At 41.4% G+C, this 24,917-nt stretch overlaps 4 protein-coding genes and 1 non-coding gene across 9 annotated transcripts; 3 read left to right on the plus strand and 2 right to left on the minus strand.

Annotated features, from left to right (window-relative positions):
* Positions 1-8,111: 8,111 nt before the first annotated feature.
* Positions 8,112-10,507, minus strand: LOC9268441 (uncharacterized). Its single transcript, XR_001546247.3, has 4 exons — positions 10,119-10,507; positions 9,261-9,357; positions 8,810-8,853; positions 8,112-8,358 (listed from the first exon to the last, which is right to left on the minus strand). It is a non-coding gene; the product is annotated as an uncharacterized protein (transcript).
* A 1,273-nt stretch (positions 10,508-11,780) lies between these two features.
* Positions 11,781-13,706, plus strand: LOC9270995 (uncharacterized). 2 transcript variants are annotated; one of them, XM_015784879.3, is made up of 2 exons: positions 11,781-12,933; positions 13,023-13,706. In XM_015784879.3, exons 1-2 carry the CDS (start codon positions 11,816-11,818, stop codon positions 13,096-13,098), a joined length of 1,194 nt encoding a protein of 397 aa, XP_015640365.1. In that variant the 5' UTR covers positions 11,781-11,815; the 3' UTR covers positions 13,099-13,706. The 2 variants fall into 2 exon arrangements, with proteins under 2 accessions (XP_015640365.1, XP_015640366.1); XM_015784880.3 differs by having other exon boundaries at positions 13,133-13,706.
* A 1,713-nt stretch (positions 13,707-15,419) lies between these two features.
* LOC112936099 (pentatricopeptide repeat-containing protein At1g20230) lies at positions 15,420-17,875 on the minus strand. Its single transcript, XM_026025924.2, has one exon. It carries the CDS (start codon positions 17,873-17,875, stop codon positions 15,539-15,541), a length of 2,337 nt encoding a protein of 778 aa, XP_025881709.2. The 3' UTR covers positions 15,420-15,538.
* Positions 17,876-18,072: 197 nt separating this feature from the next.
* Positions 18,073-24,371, plus strand: LOC107281147 (protein FAR1-RELATED SEQUENCE 5). Of its 4 annotated transcripts, none has more exons than XR_001546289.3 (5): positions 18,073-18,318; positions 18,840-18,937; positions 20,074-20,217; positions 20,307-23,168; positions 24,075-24,371. XR_001546289.3 is itself a non-coding variant. In XM_066310557.1 (4 exons), the coding sequence occupies exons 2-4, from the start codon at positions 18,863-18,865 to the stop codon at positions 22,317-22,319; spliced, it is 2,232 nt and encodes a 743-aa protein (XP_066166654.1). In that variant the 5' UTR covers positions 18,073-18,318; positions 18,840-18,862; the 3' UTR covers positions 22,320-23,514. The 4 variants fall into 4 exon arrangements, 1 of the variants encoding a protein (XP_066166654.1); XR_010741397.1 differs by having other exon boundaries at positions 18,090-18,318; positions 18,453-18,937; XR_001546290.3 differs by lacking the exon at positions 18,840-18,937.
* Positions 22,566-23,162, plus strand: LOC136356664 (protein FAR1-RELATED SEQUENCE 5-like). Its single transcript, XM_066310907.1, has one exon. The coding sequence runs from the start codon at positions 22,566-22,568 to the stop codon at positions 23,160-23,162; it is 597 nt and encodes a 198-aa protein (XP_066167004.1).
* Positions 24,372-24,917: the final 546 nt, after the last annotated feature.

Consider the following 24,917-nt stretch of genomic DNA (forward strand, 5'->3'; position numbering starts at 1 on the left):
TGGACGAATCTCGACGTCCATTTCTCGATCCAACGGTGTAGGATGAGAGTTACATTATTGCACCGAATTAAGTGATTGCACGAGATACTTTCCCCTGTTGACAGATAACAATGTATATTCTTCCTCCTGTATTAGTTCCTCCTCTTTTTGATTATTTACCGTATAGCTGACTCGCCGGCCTCAGGGGCTCCGACAACTGGGAGAACAGAGATAGACACAGAACTAGTTCAAGTGCAGCGGCAGCGTGACATTTTTATCTGTTTGGTTTGCTAATAACCTAATAAAACTTGGTAACACCAAACTTTTGATAAGGTAGCAAAGCAAACACTCCATCAAACTATCTATCTATCTATCTATCTATCTATCTATTATTATATACTAAAAGTCCATTAAAATTCCTATAAACACTAATAAACCACCACATGGCACATCTATAAATACTCCTAGACCGCCAAGTGGCGCTCTACCAAATTAAAGAAATTCCAAGAAAAATAAAATATCTAACCATTAATTTTCATTTAATCCGGTGGACCCAAATTTTTTAACCGTTAGATCTAACATAAAAGATACCAAATAGATTTATATTTAGAAAGCGGCACGTTCTTTGTCGATCCATCCCGTACATAGTTCGTACGTATGCTCCCTTCCCTTCTTTTCTTTTTTCTTTTTTTTCACTCTCATGGGATAAAAACCAAATTAATAAATTCAGCCAACAGTTGTAAAAATATATGTTATTCCGAGTTGTATTCTAGCACAAGTCCATTAAACTTCCTATGAATGCACAAGTCGCCATGTGACATCCTACATACTCTCCTAAGCCGTCACGTGACACTCTAAGAAATTAGAAAAAATCTTAAAAATTATGAGAAAAAAGAAAAAAATCTGACCATCCGTTATAACTTATAAATCGGTGGACCTATTATTTCTAACCGTTAGATATATCTCAAGTATCGGTTTCATTTTCAGTAAAAGAAATCTCCTCTCTCTATATACGTACTCCTCCTTCTGTGGTATGTAGGTGAATTTCCTATTTTATAGCTAGCAACCCCATATAAAAACATAAGTGATCATAATTGTTACTAAGTTATATAATAAACCACAATGATGCAGAGAAATCAAAATATTGAATAGGTTTTCAACGTGCGTGCTGCTTGCTTTAATTTGGTTATCCAAATAGGCTAACCTATTCTTGCTAGGATTATCAATGCAATTAGCATTAGGTCTACTACAAATGAGGGTGTGCATGCACGTGTTTTCATCCTGCTAAACTCTACTAGATTTATCTTTTATTGGCTAAACAACAAGCACCCTAAATAATCAACAAATTTGCGAACACATCTAAATTTAGATCCATGGTGTCTTTAAAAAATTTAATGATTCAACCGTGTAAACTTCTACTGAAAAGAATAATTTTTAGGGCATGTCATCCTAATTACCATTTAAAAATCAAAAAAATTATATACTAATAATCCATTAAACTTTATACAAACACATATATACTACCACGTGGTACGCCTATAAACACTACTAAACCGCCACGTGGTATTATAATAAATTAGTGAACCATCTATTTTCAACTATTAGATTTATCTTTTTTTTCTTAAAAAAACCACAATCCACATCCCTCACCCCTCTCCCACCGGCACAACTCTCCTCTCCCCACTGGCCCACCCTTCCCACCACCCCCCACGCACGTAAGTATACATACATACATTTTCTTTATCTCCAATAATTCTTTCTCATCTTCCTATTTTATAAATAACAATTTTAATTATAAAAAATATTATGAAGAAAACAAATCTAACCATCAATTTTCAATTAAATTGGCGGACTTATAATTTCATCAATTTTCATTTAAAACAGTGGAGTTATAATTTTAACAATTGGATTTAAAGACATAAATAATTCAAACAGATGAACGTATTAAATCTACCTCAATAAAAACAAAATCTCCTTACCAAATAACAACAAGACATTGAAAAACATGATATATATATTCTTGAATCGTTTTACACAGTAAAGATCGATTAAACGTGCTCTATAGCACTCTTAAGTCACCACTTATGATATTGTAAAACTTTGAAAAAAAATTGAAATTCAAAGAGAAAATAATCATCTCTTTCCACTTAATTTGATGACCCATTATTTTTAACTATTAGATTGCCTCTCTTTATAAAAAAACTTAAGCCACCACATGTCATGTCTTAAAGATCTTTAGAATGAAAAAACAACAATTCATAGGTTCTCACTTAGATTGTTTACAAAGATTTTGTTTTTAAAAAAAATGTACCCTCCAGCTCCCTCTCCAATCATATGCACATAACACTATTGCACTACAAACCCTTTCTCATATCTGATTCGAGTTCTACGCTATTCGTTTCTCTCCTGTCTCCTCCCTATTTTCAGCTTCTAAACTAAAGATTGAAACAAATATTAAAAAGACCATAATTTTAAGCTACACTTATAATTTTATTTTATATATCATAGATGATGGTTTCTTTTTTATATAAAGTCACCACCTGTTACCCCATAAATCCTCCTGGGCCTTTTAAACCGATAAACCCATTATTTCCAACCATTAGATCTATCTCATCTTAAAAGACAAGCGTGTATCATAATGCATCATCTTCCAAAATAATATATTGCACAACTATATTTCTTCATCCAATATTATTCGCGCTAGGTTGCATGGAGTCTCCCACACACTCTACATGGAACGTTCACATATGGATTATCTCTCAAATTAAACAATAATATTAGGCTATATAAACCCATGCATTTAGTGGAGCCTCATATCCCACCCAATTCATCTGTCAATAAACAATGACAACCTATATTCAATTAAAAAGCATCTTACTTTTGATTTTACACTTAATTTGCTATACATGTTTTCTAACACAAAATATGTCTACCTACTTTTTAGATGATGAAGAATATTATAAATAATTTCTTGTAGGGATTAATTAAATATGATATGTTATAAAGATAACTAATAGCTAGGTTAGAAAATTATAAAAGCAATGCTAATGAAAACAATTTATGGAGAAATAATATATTGTAGATGTTCAAACATAGTGTACGACACATGCCCGCGTGAATGCGCGGGCTATCTTCCTAGTTGTCCTGAAAATTTTTACGCAACCTCATATATTTAACACTAAACTAAACATCTTTATCTCTATCCTACCAAAATTTAACAATGCATGTTCGTTCAAAACAATTTAAAATTTATTACCTTTTAAGTCTCTAACGTTTCTTCACCTGTAACTTCTCATATGTATTTACCATATCCTATAAAATTACTTCCTCCGTTTACATGGATTTGATCACTTCTGAAATCAACAAGTGTGCAGATTACGACCATGAGTATTTTTCAGAACAGATAATGTCACTCATAACTAAAATTGTCTAAGTAAATCAGCTCCCGTAGCGTCGCCAACACGCAGGAGACACGGGGGTGAAACCATAGCGTCGCCGCCCCCTCCCCTCCCCCCTCCCCCACCTCACCGCCACTGGAGCTCATTGCCGGAAAGCCGATTGGCAAGCTAGGATGGCGGCGGTAGGGCCTACTTCGTGGCGGCGCTCCATATCAGGCGCGGGGGAGGCGGCGGACACTTGGCGATGGGGAGTGGCGGTGGCGAGCCCTCCCAGCGAGGAGGCAGCAGATCCAGCACCGCCATCACCCACGGGCTGCCCTAGGCTAGATCCGGCTGGGCGCAGCTAGGGCAGCGGGCTGGCAGCGACGCTGTGGAGCAGTGGCAACACGACGCGAGGAGGCGCGGTCGGCGGTGTCGGAGGCCGGCACGGCCGGCGGCGGTAGTGGAGCTCCTAAAATCAGCGGTGGTGGAGTTGAGGCGACGTGATCGTTAGACGCGGGTTTTGTTCCTGGACCTGTGGACGGCGGAGGCCGATGCAGCGAAAGGAGGCGCGGAGGTCAACGTGGCGCGAGGAGGCACGGCCGGCAGTGATGGAGGCCGGCTCGGTGTGAGGAGGCGCAGCCATCGAAGAGGCCCATCGACTATGGGAGACCAGTGCGGAGAGCGGATGGCCGCATGGTGGCACACGCAGGCTAACCGGTGGGGGGCGCCGGTGCAACAGTGCCCACACACCGATGAAGGATGGATGGTGGTGGAGCAATGGAGCATCAATTGTTGATAGGCAGGTGGCGGCCAGCGGAGCAATGGAGCATCAATATGTTCTATCACTTTCTTTGGGAGTTTGAGTGTGCACATATAAAAGGTTGGCGGCGAAGAGAGGACAAAATTGACAAGGGTAACAAGGGTAAGTCTTTGGCCATGATTAAGAAACATGGTGATTGCCATAAGTCTTCTTTCAACTCTATCAATTAGGGGGGAGGGGGGGAATTCAACAATTCTTGGCTTTGTTGTTCCAACCGGAAGACCCAAATAAGTGAAGGGCATCGAAACAATATTACATCGAAAAGTACCAGTAAGGATTTCTAGTTTTTCTTCATTGACATGAATTGGCATCGTACAAGATTTATGGAAATTCTCAAATACTCCCTCCGTTTACAATGTAAGTCATTCTAGCATTTCCCACATTCATATTGATGTTAATGAATCTAGACATAATGTGGGAAATGCTTGTCTAGATTCATTAACATCAATATAAATGTGGGAAATACTAGAATGACTTACATTATGAAACGGAGGGAGTAGTAGAGTAAGCAAATGGTTGGGTAATACCTTTGAGACAAAAAGCTCTTTTTGACAAGCTTTCAGAATGATGAGAATATCATCTGCATATTGGATAATTGGGAATTTTCCCTTCCACTTGTGGGATTGGCATAGATAAGATTCCCTGAGAATGAGCTTTGTTTATCCTTGAAGTGTTTTCTTTGTTGGTCAACATAAACTGTGGGAGTACTAGTAGTGGCTTTCCGTTGTTTCTATTCCCATCTAAAGTGCTGACATCGCAGGTAAACAATTACCTCATGAGAAAACCCAACCTATAGGGTGGGGAAAGAAGGATTTTGGTCTTCACCATCCTCACTAATGTCCTGTTTGGATCCAAGGGATATTTTTTAGTCCACCCTCAAATAGCCCAAATAGCCCCAAAAAAATCCAAAAGGGTGAGCTTTTTGAGGGCTATTTGGAAATAACCCACCCAGAAAAACTATCCCATCCAAGGGGTGTTAATTGGGGCTATTTCGGGTGGGACCCACTGAAAAAGTGTCTTCTCTCTATCTCTCTCCATGTGAAGGTACATTAAAGGCCAAATAGCTCTCAAAATAACCCTTGGATCCAAATGATTAGAGTTATTTTATTGAAGGGCTATTTCCTTATGCTAAAAAAATAGCTCTCAAAATAACTCTTGGCTAGTTTTCCAAACAAAGCCTGATATTGCAGGTGAATAATTACCTCATGAGCAAATACTAGCCTAGGGTAGGGACACATGGATGATTTTTTTTTAACCACCCTTGCAATGTCATTCTGCAAAATGTAAAGTCGTACAAGACAAGAAAAATCACCAGTAGTCTTTGCATGAACATTTTCCATCCTTGAAGTGATGAAATCGGTTCGTATCTCTAATATATATCTCCCTCCCCTCGAAAGATGATATGAACTTCATTGCTTCATGGCAGTCACCACAAATCCGGAGATTCTTTATCACCTGAATCAAATATCCCTTGCATCTCAGCATCCTCACTTCACCATCCTTCACCATCCTCACTTCATTGCTTCTCAGTTATTGCAGCCATCATGGGGTTTGAACTATCGCCAGCCAACAACATGTGTACCTTGTTCTTGATCTCTATCCAACTACAGCCTTTTTCTTTCTTCAACCCTACAGTCTTCATCATATCCCTCAGCCTATTGACCCCATCCCACATTTTCTTGTATGCATAAATGTTGGAAAGCAGGACATAATTACTAGCATTTTCTGGCTATAGTTGAAATAGATTTTCTGCTGCAACCTCAGCAAGGACCACATTTCCATGAACCCTGCAAGGGCCCAGCAATGACCCCCAAATACAACCGTCTGGCTCAAACGGCATCTGATTTATGATATCATACGCATCATCAAGCTTACCAGCCCGACCAAGCAGAGTAACCATACATGAGTAGTGCTCCATCCTCGGAGAAATTCCATGCTTGTGCTGCATTTCATTAAAGTAACTACGCCCCTCCTCTGTCCAGCCAGCTTGGCTGCAGGCACCAAGGACACAAGTGAAGGTGACTAGGTCAGGCTTCTCTTCGGAACTTCCGCACAGCATTCTCAGCCTCTCCATGCATAGCATAGCCACCAATCATTGCATTCCATGAAACCACATTCCTAGATGGCATTGCTTCAAAGATCATCCTTGCATCCCTGACCCTGCCACACTTAGCGTACATGTCCACCAAAGAACTCACATAAAGATCTTTCTTTCCATGTACTTGTTTGTAAAGTGGCTCCATTGTCCATGAAGTTAAGCTTGCTTGTATGATTCTTACAACACTAGTAATATGCCCGTGCTAAACGCTACGGAGCAATTTTATTTGATCTTCAAAAACTTAAAATTTCATGTTAGCAAAAAATATTTTTATATGATATGTGCAATTGAGTTTCAATTCAATTCATATCGTACATTAAATATATTTAACACAAAGTACAAAAATATGATATTGCATGGACACAATAAATCTTGATAATAATTAATTATATATAATCACTTCAGTATACAATATAAAGGGAAATATACATTTAAAAAATATGTTAAAAAGTATAGATTTATTCCATTAATTTGTTGCGGGCATAAACAACTAAAAAATAAAGTAGGTAAATAACTATCCTAATATTTAGCATTTGCAATACACTTAAGAAATTCTCCTGCACCGCTAGTAGCATGCTCGTACTAACACTACGGTGACATTTAATAATATACGTGCACGTTCTATTTTTGCAAGCAACATATATGTAACAAATCTCTACTTATATATATCTCTCTTATCTACTATTATAAAAATTATATATATATCTCTTCTCTACTATTATAAAAATTGAATATGTTTCTAAATTTTGGTATGTCATCCGTGTTTGAATCGGCTTTAATTTTATATTTCGGTTTTAATCTCTACTATTATCTTTACCTATTAAAAATGTTGCAGATGATTACATACTCAACTAAATTTTCGTCCGTGCCTCTCTACTGACAACACAACTAAAATAAACCGGACTATGATGACTTGTGTTCACTACTCCAGTTTCCCCACGTGCACAGTAAACATGAAAAACGGAGCGGTCCATTAGTACGTAATTAATTAAGTATTTGCTATTTTTTAAAAAAAATAGAATAATTTGATTTTTTTAAGCAACTTTCGTATAGAAACTTTTTACAGAAAATATACCATTTAGTAGTTTGAAAGGCGTGTGCGTGAAAAACGAGCAAGATGGGTTGGGAAAAAGGGTTTGCAAACACACCCCGTTCGGACTCAAAAAAGAAAAGGCCAATCAAGAAAACACTAATGACTCTACTAATGAACCGTGACTAATTAACCTATCAACACTGTAATTGAACCAACATATCTTATAACTACCTCAAAAATTTGTAACTTTCAGTTCTTCACATCAATTTTTCGTCCGTGAGTCCAATCGAACGATGGCCTCCGTTTCCATACACACGAGTAACTCATCACGTAAGATGGATAAAACACAAATTCAAAAATAGATACAAAATTCAATCAGATAATCCAAAAAAAGAGAAAAAGAACAGGAAAAATAATAAAAAAAAGCACAAACCTTATCTTAATTTTATTCTAAATGCTACCTCTGTTTTTTAATAGATGACGGTTTTTTAATAGATGATGCCGTTGACTTTTTCTCACATGTTTGACCATTCGTCTTATTCAAAAAATTTACGTAATTATAATTTATTTTGTTATGAGTTGTTTTATCACTCATAGTACTTTAAGTGTGATTTATATCTTATACATTTGCATAAAATTTTTGAATAAGACAAATGGTCAAACATGTGAGAAAAAATAAACAGCGTCATCTATTAAAAAACGGAGGGAGTATGAAACAATACCAACAAATTTTCGGTATTTCTGAGGTGAAAGTGTGACATTCTATCGAAGTCTCCAGCACTAAGTGCACTTCTATGAAAGTACCACATCCAAAATGAGCATGCTAGGCTTGAATATACCAATTTTCCCCGTTGGTAAGAACATTCCCAGTAGTCTGGGCATAGTCACAAATTCAGTGCGCCTAGCTATGATGCTTTTGAACCATCCTGGACACAATACGATCAAGCACATTTTGAACTATGCAAGAAGGCAATAAACACCATTTATCACCTACAATTAGAATCCTGTCTATAGGTGCTATGAAGGTGAAGCAAACCAGCTCCTTCACCTACAATTAGAACAAGATATTAGTAAGAAAGAAAAATCTTGAGTACCAGGAATAAATTTAAACAAGAAAACCAAGACTAAGGCTTAATTACATGTCAAATTTATTCTAAATTGAAGGGACTCTGCAGCTGAAATCTAATATCAGTAAAATTACTTATCCTTGCCAATCATTGCCTAAAATAATCCAATCTTCTTTATTGCATTTCTATGTCAAGAAAACAACAACAAAAAAATCACTTGAAGGCATCTCCAACCCTCCTTCACAATTTACTGATAAGGGCACATCTTTGAGAAACATAAATATTACAGATATGTTAGTTGCTAACTTAAGACACCACAGCTCAAGTTTTGGGATCTCCGGAGTAATTTATGCTGTCTCTTGGAATGAACATCCGAGGTAGATAAATAAGCTCTTTACATGATATAAGAAGCAACAAGAAACTGAATAATACCTGGATATAATTGTGTTTCCGAAAAACCTACCCATCTCTTCAGCCTGAATGAAAAGCATGAATTTGATGATGATTACTAATGTAATTTTATGAACTTTGTCCATGTTGTATCTAAATAAACAAAAATAAAAAACAGTATTAAGTGGTGGTTAGTCTCTACCACCACCATGGGATCTTTTGTAACACATTATTTGAATATTGAGAGAGGAGAGTTTTTTAGTCTAAACTCCAGCATAGACCAAAGGTTTTCATACTAAAATCCAGCATGAATCCATGTTGTTGTCTAAAAATAAACATATTAGGTTTATCTAAAAACCAATTCTATTCAAAGCAATACAATTAGACAGGCATATATACGCCTCATCCCATTGCACGAAATCACATTCAGCAGTATCATTTAAAAAAATCCGATCATAAACTCATGTTTTTTTGGTAGTAAGGATAACCTGACCTGATCAGTCAGCTACCTTGTGGAGCAGATGACTACTGCTCTTGGTCTCCCTGGCTTCGATGACATATCCAAATATTGCTTCATCATGAGGCAATAGCTACAGAAATGAATGACGGTGCAATAAACACAAATAAGTACCAATAATTCTGCATAACATATTTGGGGTGCTACAGACATATCAAAGCAGTATTCAACTACTGACAGATTCAAAACTCACGCATATGCTCAGCTCTGCCAATCAGGGCAATCTGAATTATATTTGCTAAAACCTCAACACAAGTGAGACCACATGATTGCATGAATCCTTACATCCAAGTAAAGGAAATGCAGTACTAACATTTACGATTTCAGCCGCTAAGTTATTATACTGTAAAGCTTACTAATCAGTAACTAAAGAATGCACAGTTAATCATCCCTGAACAGAGCCAAGTGCATCTTAAACAGCAGATGCGCACGTATCATCGAGCTAAGATCCTGCATATGTCAAAATTAACCAAAATCCACACCGCCTAGTTTCGAACTAAGCAATAGGGAAGATTTTGTAGACTGATGCAAGCAAATCCCAATTCACAAGTAAATAACAGTAAACTTCAATTTTTTGATCATGCACTCAACATTTGCTACAGGTGGCTACATCGATCTTAAAGTAACATCATGAAGAATTTAATTATTGTGCTAACAAGTAGCATCTTATTTGGGATGTAATTGCACTCCTGCCGGATCCAATGCACGACGTCCAGCCATTAATCCTTTGCAAAGCCCAAACAAGCAAGCATCAGGCAGGAATCTAGAGGCAGACCATTAGCAACAAGAACAGCAAAGCAGTGAGGAAGGAGGGGTGCTAGTGAATAGTGATACATTGTTCCAGGAGGCCTCCGAGTCGTAGTGCCGGACGAGCTTGGAGTGGCCGGTGCCTTTTTCTGCTGGTGTGCCTACGCGCGCAACTATTTCGATAATGGCTTGGCCTTCCTCATCTCGGTCGACAGCGGCGGTGCGGGATTCTTGAGGAGGCCGGCGAAGACGTCGACGACGAACGAAGAGATGGAAACGCGTCACGTCGCGCATCGATGGCGAGGAGTCACGGTGGCGGCGTGATCCTTGGCGGCACGAGAGAGTCATCGGCGGCGTCGCGACCTGACGGTGGTCGGCGGAGCAGTGGAGGGGGCGCGGGGCCGATGCGCGGTCAGGGGCGGATGGGTGCGCAGAGGCAGATCCGCAGATGGAGGCACGGTGCGCAGAGAATCCTTGAGGGCGAGGGGGTGGCGTGATTGACAGAGAAGTGGGGGATGGGGTCCATACGGAGGTTGAGGGGGTGCGTGGTATAATGTGATCCGTTGGATTGGATGATTCTGGCCGTTGGATTTGATGAATGAGTAATGTAGGTGTAAGAGTGGGTTGGTGAATTATAGGGTAGATGAATAGCATGATGATAGTGATCAGCCTTTTTTTCATTTCTCCTGTAGTCCTGTTGAGCTCGACATTGCTGTCATCAGTCCAACTTCTCTGTACTTTTTTTTTATGCTTTACTGTCGGCATTAAGCTACCATAGTCCTGCTATGTCATATCTTTGTAAAATAAACTTATCTATGGGCCAACATTGTTCTCCTCCTAATGTGCTGTCATTTTCTGTATGCTATTCTATATTGGAAGCTTTCTGTTGTTGTGATCACCTGTAAAAACTTATCAGAGGCTTGTTTCTGGATGCTGCAACAGCTGTTCTTTGGCTGCCGTGTCTGTCTGTCTTTTTTTTTTTGTGTGTGTTTTTTGGCATTGATTTTAATCTTTTCTTGGGGTCACAATGCTCATCATTTTCTCCTCTCAGGTCATGGAGCTAATATTATTAGGTGAAGATCAAATGGTACAGTGCATGCAGTTACCATCTTCATTTCTTAAATTTGTGGATAAATCAGATTTTGGAACCTGGGAACCTAGTTTGTGGTTGTACTCAGTGTTCTAGGTGTTAATGTCACTTGCTAATCACTAGAATTTAAATGCGTGGAGTACATTGGCAACTATTATATATGCTTGTAATATTGTTTGGAGGGCACAGATTGACTTACCACATGCGAATGTCAACTGCTACATTGAATAGCAGTGTTACTATCGTTTTAAAAGCTTGGCAGTATTTTCATTTTCTTTATTTAATGAACTATTTTCTTAATTTTGGTTTTCTTCTGTACATGCCATTGTAGAAATTAGTTATCAGCTTTTCTTTTTTTTTTGAAATTTCAGATTATTTTGTGTGGTTTTGTAATTTGATTCTATTCCTAAGTTGAGATGTGCTATCTATGCTCGTTTTTTCTCAGTTTTTATTCAAAGATATGCATTTTCCCTGCTTTCCCTGCTTTTCCCCTTTTTTCCCCATCCGAATAGGATGGGGGTTTAACACCCAACGTGGAAGTGGATTGGGTGGTGGGAGGGGATCCACCCAATCCTGGACTGGTGGTGTTTCCCCCTAGGGAAAGCCCTCCCCACGTGCCGAACGAGGCCTTAAGGGGTGGGAAATCATATCCCAAACCCATTATCCAAACATGGCCGAGCTCGAGTGAGCGAGCATGAAGCTAGAGCCACAGCTGGCGATCACGATGGAGTTGGGTCGTAGCAGCGATCCTAACATTTCCCTGCAGTCACGGAGACACAGCTACCTGCAGGAGATCCGGAGCTTGGCCGTCGACTCGGCCGGCGGGTGGTCGCCGTCGTCGTCGTCTCGGTCGGCGAGATCCAGTAGTTACTACAGCAGCAGTAAGTCAAGCAGCTCTCGTCATCGCTACGCCCCTTACTCCATCTCATCTTCCCGGAGGTTGGCAAGACTTGAAGACAAAAGCCCTCGCGACATTGCGCGGCGGATGGTCCGCGACGGCTTCATGGGCAAGCTGATCGGGGAGTTCGGCCGGGCGCCCAGACCTGCTCTGGAGAGGTGGTTCTCCGAGCTCGACGTCGGCTGGGTACTCCGGTCGGCGCTGGAGAAGGAGAAGAGCGAGCTGGCCTTGGATAAGCTGTACGATCTTGCCGTGCAGAGGTGGACACGAGGATTCACCGTGATGGCCGAAGCGCTCAGCGCCACGCAGCGCCATCTCCAGGAAGAGGGCCGTTCGACCGCCCAAGTCGACCGGGACGACGACCTTCGACTGGTGCGGTTCGTTGAGGCGACCGTCTGCAAGATGCTTGCCTTTGCCAATTCCCTAGTCGCCGTGGCCGATAAAACCTGGAATCCAATGAACAAGCTCTCGGGCCTCATGAACGTGCGCAGCTGCATCTCCCACGCGTCTGAAATCATCATGCTCTCCTTGAAGAAGGAGACCCTCTGGCTACCAGATTCGGACGAAATGCTGCAAGGCCTGCTCAACAAGACCAGCAATATTTTCTCGACTGCAAAAGATAATTTGGGTCAGGCCATACAAAGGATGGCAAACGATGCTGAAGCTGTTACTCCTGTCTTGAGTGGCATGCATTCCTGGGAAACTTTCCCGCAGAGTGCAGAAATCCACAAGGCTACTCACTTAATTATGGACTATGCAAGACTATTTTGGGGACACATTGACGAGCTCAACTCCATACTAGGCCAATGTTGGCCTCATCGCATCCTAAAATGCGACATCATTGAGCAAATGATCAGCAACTTAATAGATCATCTGGAGAAGAAATCAGAGTCGTTCTCAGACCCTATCCTGAGGTACTTGTTCTTGCTTAACAATTCCTACTTCATACAAGATCAGTATATTGCAATCACCGGTTACAGCCTTCCATCTGACTCGAAAATAGGGATAAAATATTGCGACTACCGAAATTGCTATCTCAATGTCTCCTGGGATACAGTGCTATCTTGCCTGCACATTAAGATGACAACGCTCTGGTTTTCTAAACCCTCGCAGCTAGCAAGATTCAAATCGGAATTTCAGAGAACATGCAGACATCAGAAGCTATGGAAGGTTCCGAACCCTGAGCTCAGGAGGAGCCTGCGAAAAGCTATCATTGACAAGGTTATTACTGGTCCTACTGGATACAGAACATACCTGGAGGCCCATCCAGAGCAGGAGAAATGTGGCAGTAATCAACAGGACATGGAAGACATGGTGAACGAGCTTTTCGAAGGATGAAGGATTATTCCAGCTTCATATTGGCATGCCCATTTATATATAGAGTATAAATTTTAAAGCAGCTACGACGAGAAGAGGCCAAGACTAAACAAGTTCAGACGATGCTCGTTTTTACTGTACTTTGATATTCTCCTCGTTCTATCCCTTTTTTAAGATATCCTCAATTTTACCTTACTGCAAATAAAATGTATTGGACGGCTTCTTTGTGCCACATCTATCGGCAGACAAAGATACATGATTCCTCTTGTATTAGTCCTTTCTTTGATTCTTTCCCATATGGCTGACTCGGCCAGGCCTTAGGGGCTCTGACAGCTGGGGAGGCAGAGATATATACAGACCCAGTTCAATAGTTCATGTTCAGCGTGATGTTTATCTAGTTTGGTTTGTTTACCTAGCAAAATTTTAGTAAAATGCAAAAAAGTTGTTACATAACAAAACAAAAAACTCCATGAAAGCTCTACTCAGCAAAAATTATGGCAAGTTCATGTATCTATCTCAAATAAGTACAATTTTAGCACTAGACATCTTCATCTCTATCCTACCAAAATTTACCAATCCCAAGGTTTTTGCTCTGCCAACTTTTGGTAGGGCATAGAACCAAACAAAAACACAGAGCTAGCTCTCTGCCTCTCCCAGAGACGAGAGAACAAGAAGATGCAAGTAACTTCGTCAATGGAAAAGGGGTTATGAAAATATCTGAAACCATCGAGCATCTGTAGTAAAATATTATTATTGTGTCAACGTATATCAGGCTCTTCAATAGTCTAGCTTTCTAGTATTAAACAGAGATTCTGATTAGAGTGATGTCTCAGGATAGTTATTAGACATGAAATCAGAAAACTGCAAAGTAGCATGAATTATTATGACAGATTGACAGGAAAGTACCTTTAAGGCTTTAGCTTTTCTTCACCTGTAAATCCTTCTTTATTTACCATATCCTCAGTTTACATGTATACGGTCACTTAAATCAACAAGTCTGCAGATCACAACCATGAATACTTTTCATATAAAATAATATTACTTTCAACTGAAATTGCTTAAGAAATTATTCTGTCCATCAAACATATGCAGGTAAGATGGGATTGTCTACTATATAAATATATCATGTTTCTTATGAAAATTGCACAAACCAAATAACAATTGATAAGTAGGCAACTAAAAGTTGCTACCAATACCAGATTACAAAACAGAGTTTGCATTTTGCAAGGGATAGGAATTACAACACAGTGATATAGACTACATCTGACACTATGCAAATATATTATGCATTCTATTTCCTAAAGGAAGTACTAACTCAGGAAAATGACCCGTTGGGTATTTATGGTTGCAATAAGACAGATCTTTCATAAGAGACTAGAAGCTGGTGTGGTCTAAAAGAAAAATATAAAAAACAATGAGCTACCAAAACTGACATGATGGAGATTGTGCGATATATCAGATTGATAAATTCTGAAATTGCAACCAAAGTACAATGAAGGATTTTATGTATTCTTTGTTGGTCAATAGAACGTAGGAGTTCCTTTGTTTCTTTTTACATGTTAAATTGCTGACATCGCAGGTAAACAATTACCTCATGAATATATACCAACCTAGTGTAGAACAGGAGAGTTGAAGGTCCTTCGGGAAGCCCTGCTTTCAAACCTTGGGTGTGTTATGTCATTACCTTCGGTCCTGGATGTTTGTGTTTTGGTGATGGGCAAGTCATGCCATTCCTGATACTAAGTCCCGGTTATGCTTTAAGGTGACACAGTAGTCCTGTGTCTTAGTTTCAGGTTATGGCAGGAAAGGGGTGGGATGGAACCCTCATAGTGCCAGAAAACTGTGATAGCTGTGCTGTCTGTTATCATGTAATGGTGTAAAGGTCGTGTTGTAATGTAAAGACTATCCCATTTCTGGTAATGAAAATGGGCTTTCAGCCCTTGCTCAATAATAATAATAATAATAATAATAATATTAATATTAATATTATTATTATTATTATTATTATTATTATTATTATTATTATTATTATTATTATTATTATTATTATTATTATAAAATAAATCACTAAGTAATGCAGATATTGCTGGTAAGTAATTACCTCATGAGGAAATATTAACCTAGGGTACAGAGACGTAGATGCTTTTCTACACCATCCTTGCCAAGTTCTGTAAAATGTAGAGTCGAACAAGACAAGAAAAATCACCAATAGTCTGCGCATGAACATTTTCCATCCTTGAAGTGATGAAATCGGTTGGTGTCTCTAACATATATCTCCCTCCTCTCGAAAGATGATATGAACTTCATTGCTTCATGGCAGTCACCACAAATCCGAAGATTCTTTATCACCTGAAGGGGTGTTCCATGACTTGTGCTTATAAGGCCCAATGCTACAGCCAACTTCTCACTGTGCACAGAAAGGATATCATCCTTTTCTTGCTCTTCCACATCATGTAGGACATAATCTGTACTTGGTGCAAAGCCTAGCCTCCTCATCTCCATAGTAAGGTGTTTTAGCTTCTCAGTTATTGCAGCCATCATGGGGTGTGAACTATCACCAGCCAACAACATGTGTACCTTGTTCTTGATCTCTATCCAACTACAGCCTTTTTCTTTCTTCAACCCTACAGTCTTCATCATATCCCTCAGCCTATTGACCCCATCCCACATTTTCTTGGATGCATAAATGTTGGAAAGCAGGACATAATTACCAGCATTTTCTGGCTCTAGTTGAAATAGATTTTCTGCTGCAACCTCAGCAAGGACCACATTTCCATGAACCCTGCAAGAGCCCAGCAATGACCCCCAAATACAACCGTCTGGCTCAAACGGCATCTGATTTATGATATCATACGCATCATCAAGCTTACCAGCCCGACCAAGCAGAGTAACCATACATGCGTAATGCTCCATCCTCGGAGAAATTCCATGCTTGTGCTGCATTTCATTAAAGTAACTACGCCCCTCCTCTGTCCAGCCAGCTTGGCTGCAGGCACCAAGGACACAAGTGAAGGTGACTAGGTCAGGCTTCTCTTTGGAACTTTGCATGGATCGGAACAACCGCACAGCATTCTCAGCCTCTCCATGCATAGCATAGCCACCAATCATTGCATTCCATGAAACCACATTCCTATATGGCATTGCTTCAAAGATCATCCTTGCATCCCTGACCCTGCCACACTTGGCGTACATGTCCACCAAAGCACTCCCCACATAAATGTCATGATGAAAGCCCTTCCTAAGAGAAAAACAGTGTGCAGAACGACCATGCATCAGAGCTGCAATATTTGCAAAAGCTGGCAGCACGCACGGTATTGTAACTGAATTTGGCTCGATTCCTTCTGACTGCATCTCCCTGAAAAGATCAACGGCTTCCAGATCCCTTCCATTCTGCACACAACAAGCTACAATCGAGGTCCAGGAAACAACATTCAACTCAATCCCTCTGCCGACAAACTCCCTGAACAACCTTAAAGCCTCAGAGACTTGAGCATTCCGTGACAGCCCAGCGACGAGGGCATTGCAAGAGGCAACATCCATATGGCTTGACTCATCAAACACCCGGACTATCTCATCAGCTCGTCCGCACTTGCCATACATGTCGATGAGCGCAGTGGCCACACAAGCATCCAACCTGCACCCGGCCTTCACCACATACCCATGGAGCTGCTCACCGACAGCGACATCTCCAACATCCCCAACCGCAGATAGCGCACACGAGACTCCGGTCGCGTCAGGCAAGAACCCTTCCCCGTGCATCCTCACAAGCGCCAGGACCGCGTCCCGTGCGCGCCCGCTCCGGTTCAGCCCGGAGACAAGCCCGTTCCAGGTGATCACATTCGGCTCGACGCCATCGCTCCGCATCCGCTCGAGGAGCCCCCACGCTCCCTCGGCGTCCCCGTGAGAGGCGTGAGCGGCAATGAGCGCGCTCCAGCCCACGACGGTCCTGTGCGGCATTCCGTCGAGCACGCTGCGGGCGTCGGCCGTGGCGCCGAAGCGGAGGTAGGCGTGGAGGAGCGAGGACGCGACGAAGGCGTCCCGCGAGACGCCCGCGACGGCGGCGGCCGCGTGCAGGGCGCGGGCGAGGCGCAGCGCCGAGCATGACTTGAGCGCGGAGGGGAGGAGGCGCGGGTCCGGCGGGAAGGAGACGTGGCGTAGGAAGTTGAGGACGGAGCTGGTGGTGGAGCGGGTGGACATCGGCTCGGCGGCGCCGGGCCGTCTCGCATCTCCCCCGCTCGATCTTCTGCGACGATCCAACCGCTTGTGGTGGTGAGCTCGAGAAGCCACGGAACGAGAGGAGAATGGCGCCGGCTCGATCGGGAGAGGACGGCTGCGCCACCGAGCCGGAGAGCAGCAGCGGGGGATGCCGTGGAGCAGCAGCGAGATGAGAGGCGGGTGGCGGCGGATGAGATGAGCGGTGGAGGCGTCAGGCGGCGGAGGATTCGCCGGAGCAGGCGGCGGAGGTATGGATGGATGGGTGGGAAGACCGACGAGAGCGAAAATCAAATGGATTTGGGATTGACCTGCAGTTTCAAACATGCAAAACCGTTCAAACATAGAAGATATGTAGTGGAAACACTATCTCTAGTGCAAACATAGAAACCACACTTGGATGCAAAACGTAGGTTCCAGATATGTCCACGTCACCACAGAATGAAATGTTCAGAAAACACCCCGCCTAATTCCAAACTTTAGCATCTCAGCCCCCAAATTGTACCACAACACATCTCCGATTCAGAAGGGATCCATCCCCAAACTCAACTCTCTGCTGCGGCACGACGGTGGGGTTGGGGGAGGGGTGGTGTGGCGGCGGCACGGCGGTGGGGTGGGGTGGGGCGCCGGCGGTGGTCGGCAGCAGCGCCACCTTTCCACGTGATTCGCGGCAACATGAATCAACCCCCATGCTGCTCCGGTGACGTCGAGGCATCTGCGAACGGCGGCCTCGATTCGCCGATTGCTCATCCAGCATCCACTGAATTAAGGTCATTCTCTCTTCTTGATCCCTGCTATAGTTCGTGTATGTTCTTCCGCGGAATGAGCGGAATGTTCTTGGTTTGAACAATTTAGGGGCTGAGATGAACTAGGGTTTTGATGCCACCAACACTGACAACTGCAGATGAAATAGAGTTACTATGCCGTCGGTGTTCTTGTAGAGACAGCTACAGCTTCCTCTTCTTCTTGTTCTTCTTGTCCTTCCCTCCACTTGGGCCTAGCCCCTCATCGATTGGCCAACAAAAGGTAGTAATGGTGTTCCTCCATTACTGCTGTTCTGTAAGGTTGTGATGAGCTACCCACTGATGTGGAGCAACCGGCGGCGTCTGCAGCTGTTACTGTTGTATTATTCATCGATGGGAGGACCGTGCGTAGAATTGATGTTGCTGACGACGGCCTGCCGTCGTGCTTTATGTTCTCCATTATCTTGCATATTGCTTTAGAACATTAATACTCATGTTAGTGTGGATTTTGTATCTCTGACCATATGCTTGTTTCTTTCTTTCTGTAGTTAGCCGGAACTCAGATTTTCTCATGTTCTGTAGATACTCAGATGAATGTGTGACCTGGGAAATCTACATCATGAGCTTATTGCCTAAAATTGTACATGTAACTCAAATGCCGACCTCCCTGATTTTTTATGAAATGTATATGCAGTTCTATTGTGGGAAACCGTCAATCTAGATGACTGATTATTTTTCCTACAACTCGTGACTATAAAAGATTTTTCTACAACTGTTGTCATGTTTCATTTCATTAACATGCCACACAACTACAGATTGGAGTAGTTGCTTCTGAATAAAATCAAGATGCTTGATCGAAACCAGGAATTAGCATCACATCCATTCAGAACTTTGCTGTGAATAGACAATCTGATCAACAGATTATAATTCTACTTTCCATAAACATCAAGACTGTTACATATCCTTTTGCAGAGCTGAACACTGCTCAAGACTCAACAGTAGTCTGTCCATCCATCCAACCATTCATTCATTCATGCACCACAGCAGCTGATAGTGTAATTGACTATAATTTGACTAATTTAATCCATAAAATCTGGGAACGAGTACGACAATGCATCCAATGAATACCTCTGAAATAGGAGAACCATCATTTCCCTATGGTGTTCCTAAACAAAATGCACCCTTTAACACTGTGTCTCCACTGTTAAAAAAAAAACTTCTATGGGAAATGTATTCCCCTCGGCTACTTTCATCAAAAGTGTTACCCCTGCAAGCTGCAAAGACAAATATGCAAATGTCATGTTGCAAGCACATATGTGAAAGTTTGAGCCTGTCAAGCATTTTGTTAGAACCAAAATGCTCTTGGCACACAATGGTAGCAACTATGCCTCCAAAATTATAGTCACAGGGAATTGTATTTCAGCATGTGTTCCCTACCCACTGTTAGTTGAATTTTCTATGGTTACCTATAATCTTTTTACCGGAAACCGTTACTTTCTTCCAAGAAAATATTATCGGCCCACTGGTTTGGGTTGATGTGTTGTTTGCTTCGAGTCTCCCATTTGCTCTGACATTCTTGCCTAGGGAAAGACATGTTTTACCATTAAGCAAGCCTGAAATAATCTGACATGTTCACTTTCTTAGTTTTCTTTCATTTTACCTATGTCTCACATATAGATCTCACTTCTTGAATTTCTCTTCTATTTTACTGTCTGTTTATTTCTACTGGGTGTGCTCTGTTTATAAAAATTAAGTTTTACATATGGTATTTTGATCATCCAGGTTATTCTTAGAGAACGAAGTGACATGGCAGGGAGATTGGACTTTAATGATGTGCATTCCGATGCAGAATCGGTTACTGCAGGTATTCCGAATCGACGAGATCAATACACCACGCCTCAAAAGTCCTCAAGCACTCCATTCTGTGTAAGTATTATTGCACACCCATTTTTTCAAGTTAGTTTAAGCATTCATGATATGCTGCTCTTTCATCATTGTTAATGTGCACTGTGTAGGGTTCGTATTTTATTCCAGACTGTGATGATTCTATGGTGCCAAACATCGGTATGACTTTTAATGGTTTAGAATCAGCCAAGGAGTTTTATGAAAGCTATGCGCTTAGAGTTGGCTTCTCAGTTCGCATTGGACAACACAAGAAAGTTGATGGAGTGGTTCTGTACAAACTGTTCCTTTGTGCGAACGAAGGATTCTGGGAGGACAAAGGTGAGAGAGGACTAGAATCTGGTAGTGAGAAAAGGAGTTATGAGAAAAGAATCACTAGGTGTGGTTGTGAGGCGAAGCTGGTTATTAAACTAGTCGATGGCGATAAGTATGTTATCACGGGATTTGAGCAAGGTCATACACATGCATTCGTTTCTCCTGACAAGAGGCATCTCATACGTTCCAACAGAAAGCTTACCTTGAGTGGTAGAAACACATTGCTCACGTGCCATAAAGCTAGCATCGGTACATCACAAGCATACCGATACCTTCGTGTTGGTGTAGGAGGGTTTGAGAATGTTGGATTTACAAAAAGGGACTTGCAGAACTACCATAGTGCTCTAAGAGTTTTGATAAAGTCCTCAGATGCTCTAATGTTTGTTGATCAGTTGAGTAGGAAGAGTCTTGCAAACCCAGGTTTTTATTTTGACTATGTTGTGGATGACAAGGGGAGGTTAATTCATGTATTTTGGGCAGATGCTATTTGCAGGAAAAATTATGCTCACTTTGGAGATCTCGTCTCTTTCGACTCTACATACAGCACCAATGAGTATGGCATGGTTTTTACCCCTTTCACAGGAGTGAACCACCACAAGAGCAGTGTACTTTTTGGTGCTACAATGTTATCTGACGAGACAATGGAGTCCTATATGTGGTTGTTCCACACTTTTTTGAAAGCAATGGGAGGTGTTGCACCTAAGCTAATTATCACTGATGAAGCTGCAAGCATGAAAGCTGCAATAAGAGAAGTTCTGACCACTACTATTCATAGACTATGCATGTGGCACATTTTGATGAAGGTTTGTGAGAAGGTTGGACCAATTCTGAAAGAGGATGAAAAATTCAAAGCCCGACTAAGCTCTTGTGTGTGGTCTTCTGAAACACCACTCGAATTCGAGGATGAATGGAGTTGTATTATTTATGAATATGGGTTGGAAGACAACGAATGGTTCAGTACAAAGTTCGATCAACGGCGTTCATGGGTGCCAGCTTATTTTAGTGACATACCTTTGTTAGGATTGTTAAGGACCACCTCAAGGTCAGAGAGTGCCGATTCATTCTTTTCTCGTCTAATTGGGTGGAAGCTTGCTTTGGTGGAGTTTTGGCTCAGGCTTGATGCTGCACTAGAAGAACAAAGACATAAGGAACTAGAAGAAGATAACATTACGCTCCACACAATCCGCAATTTGAAGACAGAATGGGTGATAGAGAAGCATGCAAGTGAGTTCTTCACACTAGGGGTGGGCATATTTAGACCGAACCGAAGAACCGAACCGAAAAGACCGAGACCGAGACCGAAAAGACCGAGACCGAGAAATTCGGTTATCTATTCGGTCCCAGCCCTCAAAAGACCGAATTTATTTCGGTTATTGGGTTCGGTTAACCGAATTAACCGAAATGACCGAAATTTTGGCCCAATAGACCTAGGAAGCCCAATAAGCCCACTAAAACAAACCCTAGAAGTGATACTAACCCTACTACCAGTGCAGCCTCCTCCTCCAGCCCCACCACGCCGCCGCCTCCTCCTCCAGCCCCCACCGCACCGCCGCCTCCTCCAGCCTCCACCGCGCCGCCGCCGCCGGCTCTGCCCTCCACCGCGCTGCCGCCGCCTCCGCCCTCCCCTGCGCCGCGGCCCGCCTCCGCCCTCCACCGTGCGACCGCCGCCGCCGTCCTCCACCGCGCCGCGGCCGCCGCCCTCCACCGCGCGTTCCAAATTTTTTCGTTCCAAACTCTCCTCAAAAATTTCGGTCAGACCGAGACCGAAAAAACCGAGACCGAATTTGCCGGTCCTGAGTTTTTTTGGATGAAATTCGGTCCTGAGTTTGCGAAGACCGAACTGACCGAAAAACCGAAGACCGGGACCGAATTTTTCGGTCTGACCAAACGCCCACCCCTACTTCACACATGAGGTATTTAGCATAATTTAGAAAGAGGTGCTAGCTGCCAGGGACCGTTGCCTTATTGACAATGTGCAACAAGATGGCGAGGTCAAAATCATCGATATCATTGAAGAATCCAGGAAGCCAAGAGTTGTGCGTTATGATAGACAGACAATGGTTGCAACGTGCACATTTATGCTGTTTGAAACTCATGGTATACCATGTCGTCATCTAATTCCAGTCCTAAGAAGTGCCCAGCTAAGTGAACTGCCGAGATACTATTTATTGGAAAGGTTTAGGAAGGACTGCAAGAAGACACATGTGTTCGATGCAGATGGTATCTTGTTGGAAGAAAACACAAGCAACAGTAATGATCCTGTGATGCAAAAAATGCTTTCAGAAGCATGCAACCAAATGGAGAAGCTCATCCTACAAGCTAAGCAATCAGCAGCAGCTATGCAACTTTTGAGGGATGAACTAGTTGTGCTTGGTGATAAATTAAATGAGATGGTTCCTGAAAAAGAGCTTAGCCAAATTGAGGAATTTGAATCATATCTTGGATGTAGCATTCCAAGTCAAATTGAAATCCACCCGCCAAATGACACTCGTTCCAGGGGTCGGATAAAGAGAATTAAAGGGCACAATGACAAGGAGAAAAAGCAAAACAAGAAGAGAAAGAAAAAAGAGAGAGTACCACGAAGGTGCAAGAAGTGCAAACAAGTCATGCTGCACGATTCGCACAACTGTCCTAACAAAGAACCACAACAGTGATGCAAGGTTCTATACATCATGCTTCCTTAACTATCAGTCATCTTATAATAGTTGTCATACAATTTCCTGGAAGAAGTTAGCATTTCTCTGTAAAAGATTGTGTGTTGTCATCCAAAATTCAACTAACGGTGTATCGTAAAGTCTATAGTGTGGCAAGAACATTCTGGTTCTAATTGACATGCTGTAGATTTCCTTGGAACAAAGTAGCAATTCATGTAAAAGATAATAGGTGGCCATATAATATTTAACTAACAGCAGGTAGTGAACACATGTTGAAATATAATTAGTTGGGACCATTGTGAGGTAATAACATTTTTAGTATTGTCGTCATGAGTCTAATTATTAGTATAAATCGCAAATGTACAATTGTCCTGTTAACTGATGTGGTCCCTTGCATTTTTGCATGGGTTCTTATTTATAGTTCTTTAAGTTTTTGCCTGTATGATTTGGGACCTAGTGTTATCAACTTGGAACAAAGTATAAAAAAATATGGGAAGGATTCTAGGTGGGCAAGTGGGCATGTAATATACAGTGGGATGTGTAGGAAGCACAATCATTTTGGATTGCATTTTCAGTTTGGAATGGTTAAGAATTACATATGGAAAATATTTAAGTAACACAATTGTTGTATTCTACAAACATGTTTGGCTCATATACAAATGTATATTGCGACAAGGACATTTTGGACAGCTAATATTCAGCTTGAAATGGTTAAGAGTACATATGGGAAGACAGGGAAAAAATATTAGAACAACCATTGTGTTCCAGGAACATTTTGTTATCTTAGTTTGGTCCGTAGTGTGAATAAAACTTTGTATGTATCTATGCTCACAAGTATATGTGTCCTTAACAATTTTTTATCTATGCTCACAAGTATATGTGTCCTTCTTAACAATTTTTTTCACTATGCAGTTTGCTGGGTGCAGTTTTTTTTGCTGAGAGCAGCTGGCGAGAATTCTTTTGCCTAGAGTAGTTTTTTGTTCAAAGTAGAGCCACTGCCATCATCCAGTGCACACGTGTGTGATCTATTAATAGATTTTAGCCATTTAATAGCAAGGTTGCATTTTTTATTAGACAACACCTTGAAGGGGATAACTGATATTTGTGCACAAGTGTTGTAACTTATGAATGTTATTACCTGCCAAAACTCTGTGGGATCTAAATTGTGTCAGCAAAAGACATCTGAATATCAGACCATGTCGTTATACATTGATGGACTAGGTTGACTCTGCCACTACTAGAAAAATAATTTATCGCCACGAAAAATAATTTATCGCCACGAAAAAAAATCGTAGTATCAATGCTAAAATTATGGAAATAGATACATGTTGCCACAATCTTAAAATCGTTGCTAGCCGTGGTAATAAATAGCATGGTAATAGGTTATTGCAACGATTTTTATTTAGTTGTAATAAAATTTGATATTGCCATAAAATGGATGTGGCAAAAAATATATATTGCGACACTTCACATCGTTGCAATAAATAACTATTGCTATCACTCCATGTGTGGCATTAGTTCTACGTACCAAATTAAATGTTTCAATATTAATTTATCATCCTAACTATTTTCTTCTGATATCTTGTCATGGCCAGGATTCGAATCTAAGATCTCTCCATCACGCGCGCTCTCCATGACCAACTCATCTACGCATCAATTTTGTTTAAAAATGCATACAATTCCATTTGAGACTGCCTAACTAAGATTTAAATCATGAATTTGAGTATTTAAAATATTTCAAATGAAAAATTTAAG

Source organism: Oryza sativa, chromosome 5, assembly GCF_034140825.1.
Source record: "Oryza sativa Japonica Group chromosome 5, ASM3414082v1".
NCBI classification, from domain to species: Eukaryota; Viridiplantae; Streptophyta; class Magnoliopsida; order Poales; family Poaceae; genus Oryza; species Oryza sativa.

Bases quoted from the DNA above. Each gene is read 5' to 3' on its own strand.
- LOC9270995 (XM_015784879.3), top strand. From the start codon at position 11,816: ATGAAGCTAGAGCCACAGCTGGCGATCACGATGGAGTTGGGTCGTAGC. The intron at 12,934-13,022 runs GTACTTGTTCTT...ACTCGAAAATAG, and splicing joins TTCTCAGACCCTATCCTGAG to GGATAAAATATTGCGACTAC.
- LOC112936099 (XM_026025924.2), bottom strand. From the start codon at position 17,875: ATGTTTGAAACTGCAGGTCAATCCCAAATCCATTTGATTTTCGCTCTC.
- LOC107281147 (XM_066310557.1), top strand. From the start codon at position 18,863: ATGTTCTGTAGATACTCAGATGAATGTGTGACCTGGGAAATCTACATC. The intron at 18,938-20,073 runs GTAACTCAAATG...TTGATCATCCAG, and splicing joins TATTGCCTAAAATTGTACAT to GTTATTCTTAGAGAACGAAG. The intron at 20,218-20,306 runs GTAAGTATTATT...TGCACTGTGTAG, and splicing joins CCTCAAGCACTCCATTCTGT to GGTTCGTATTTTATTCCAGA.
- LOC136356664 (XM_066310907.1), top strand. From the start codon at position 22,566: ATGGTTGCAACGTGCACATTTATGCTGTTTGAAACTCATGGTATACCA.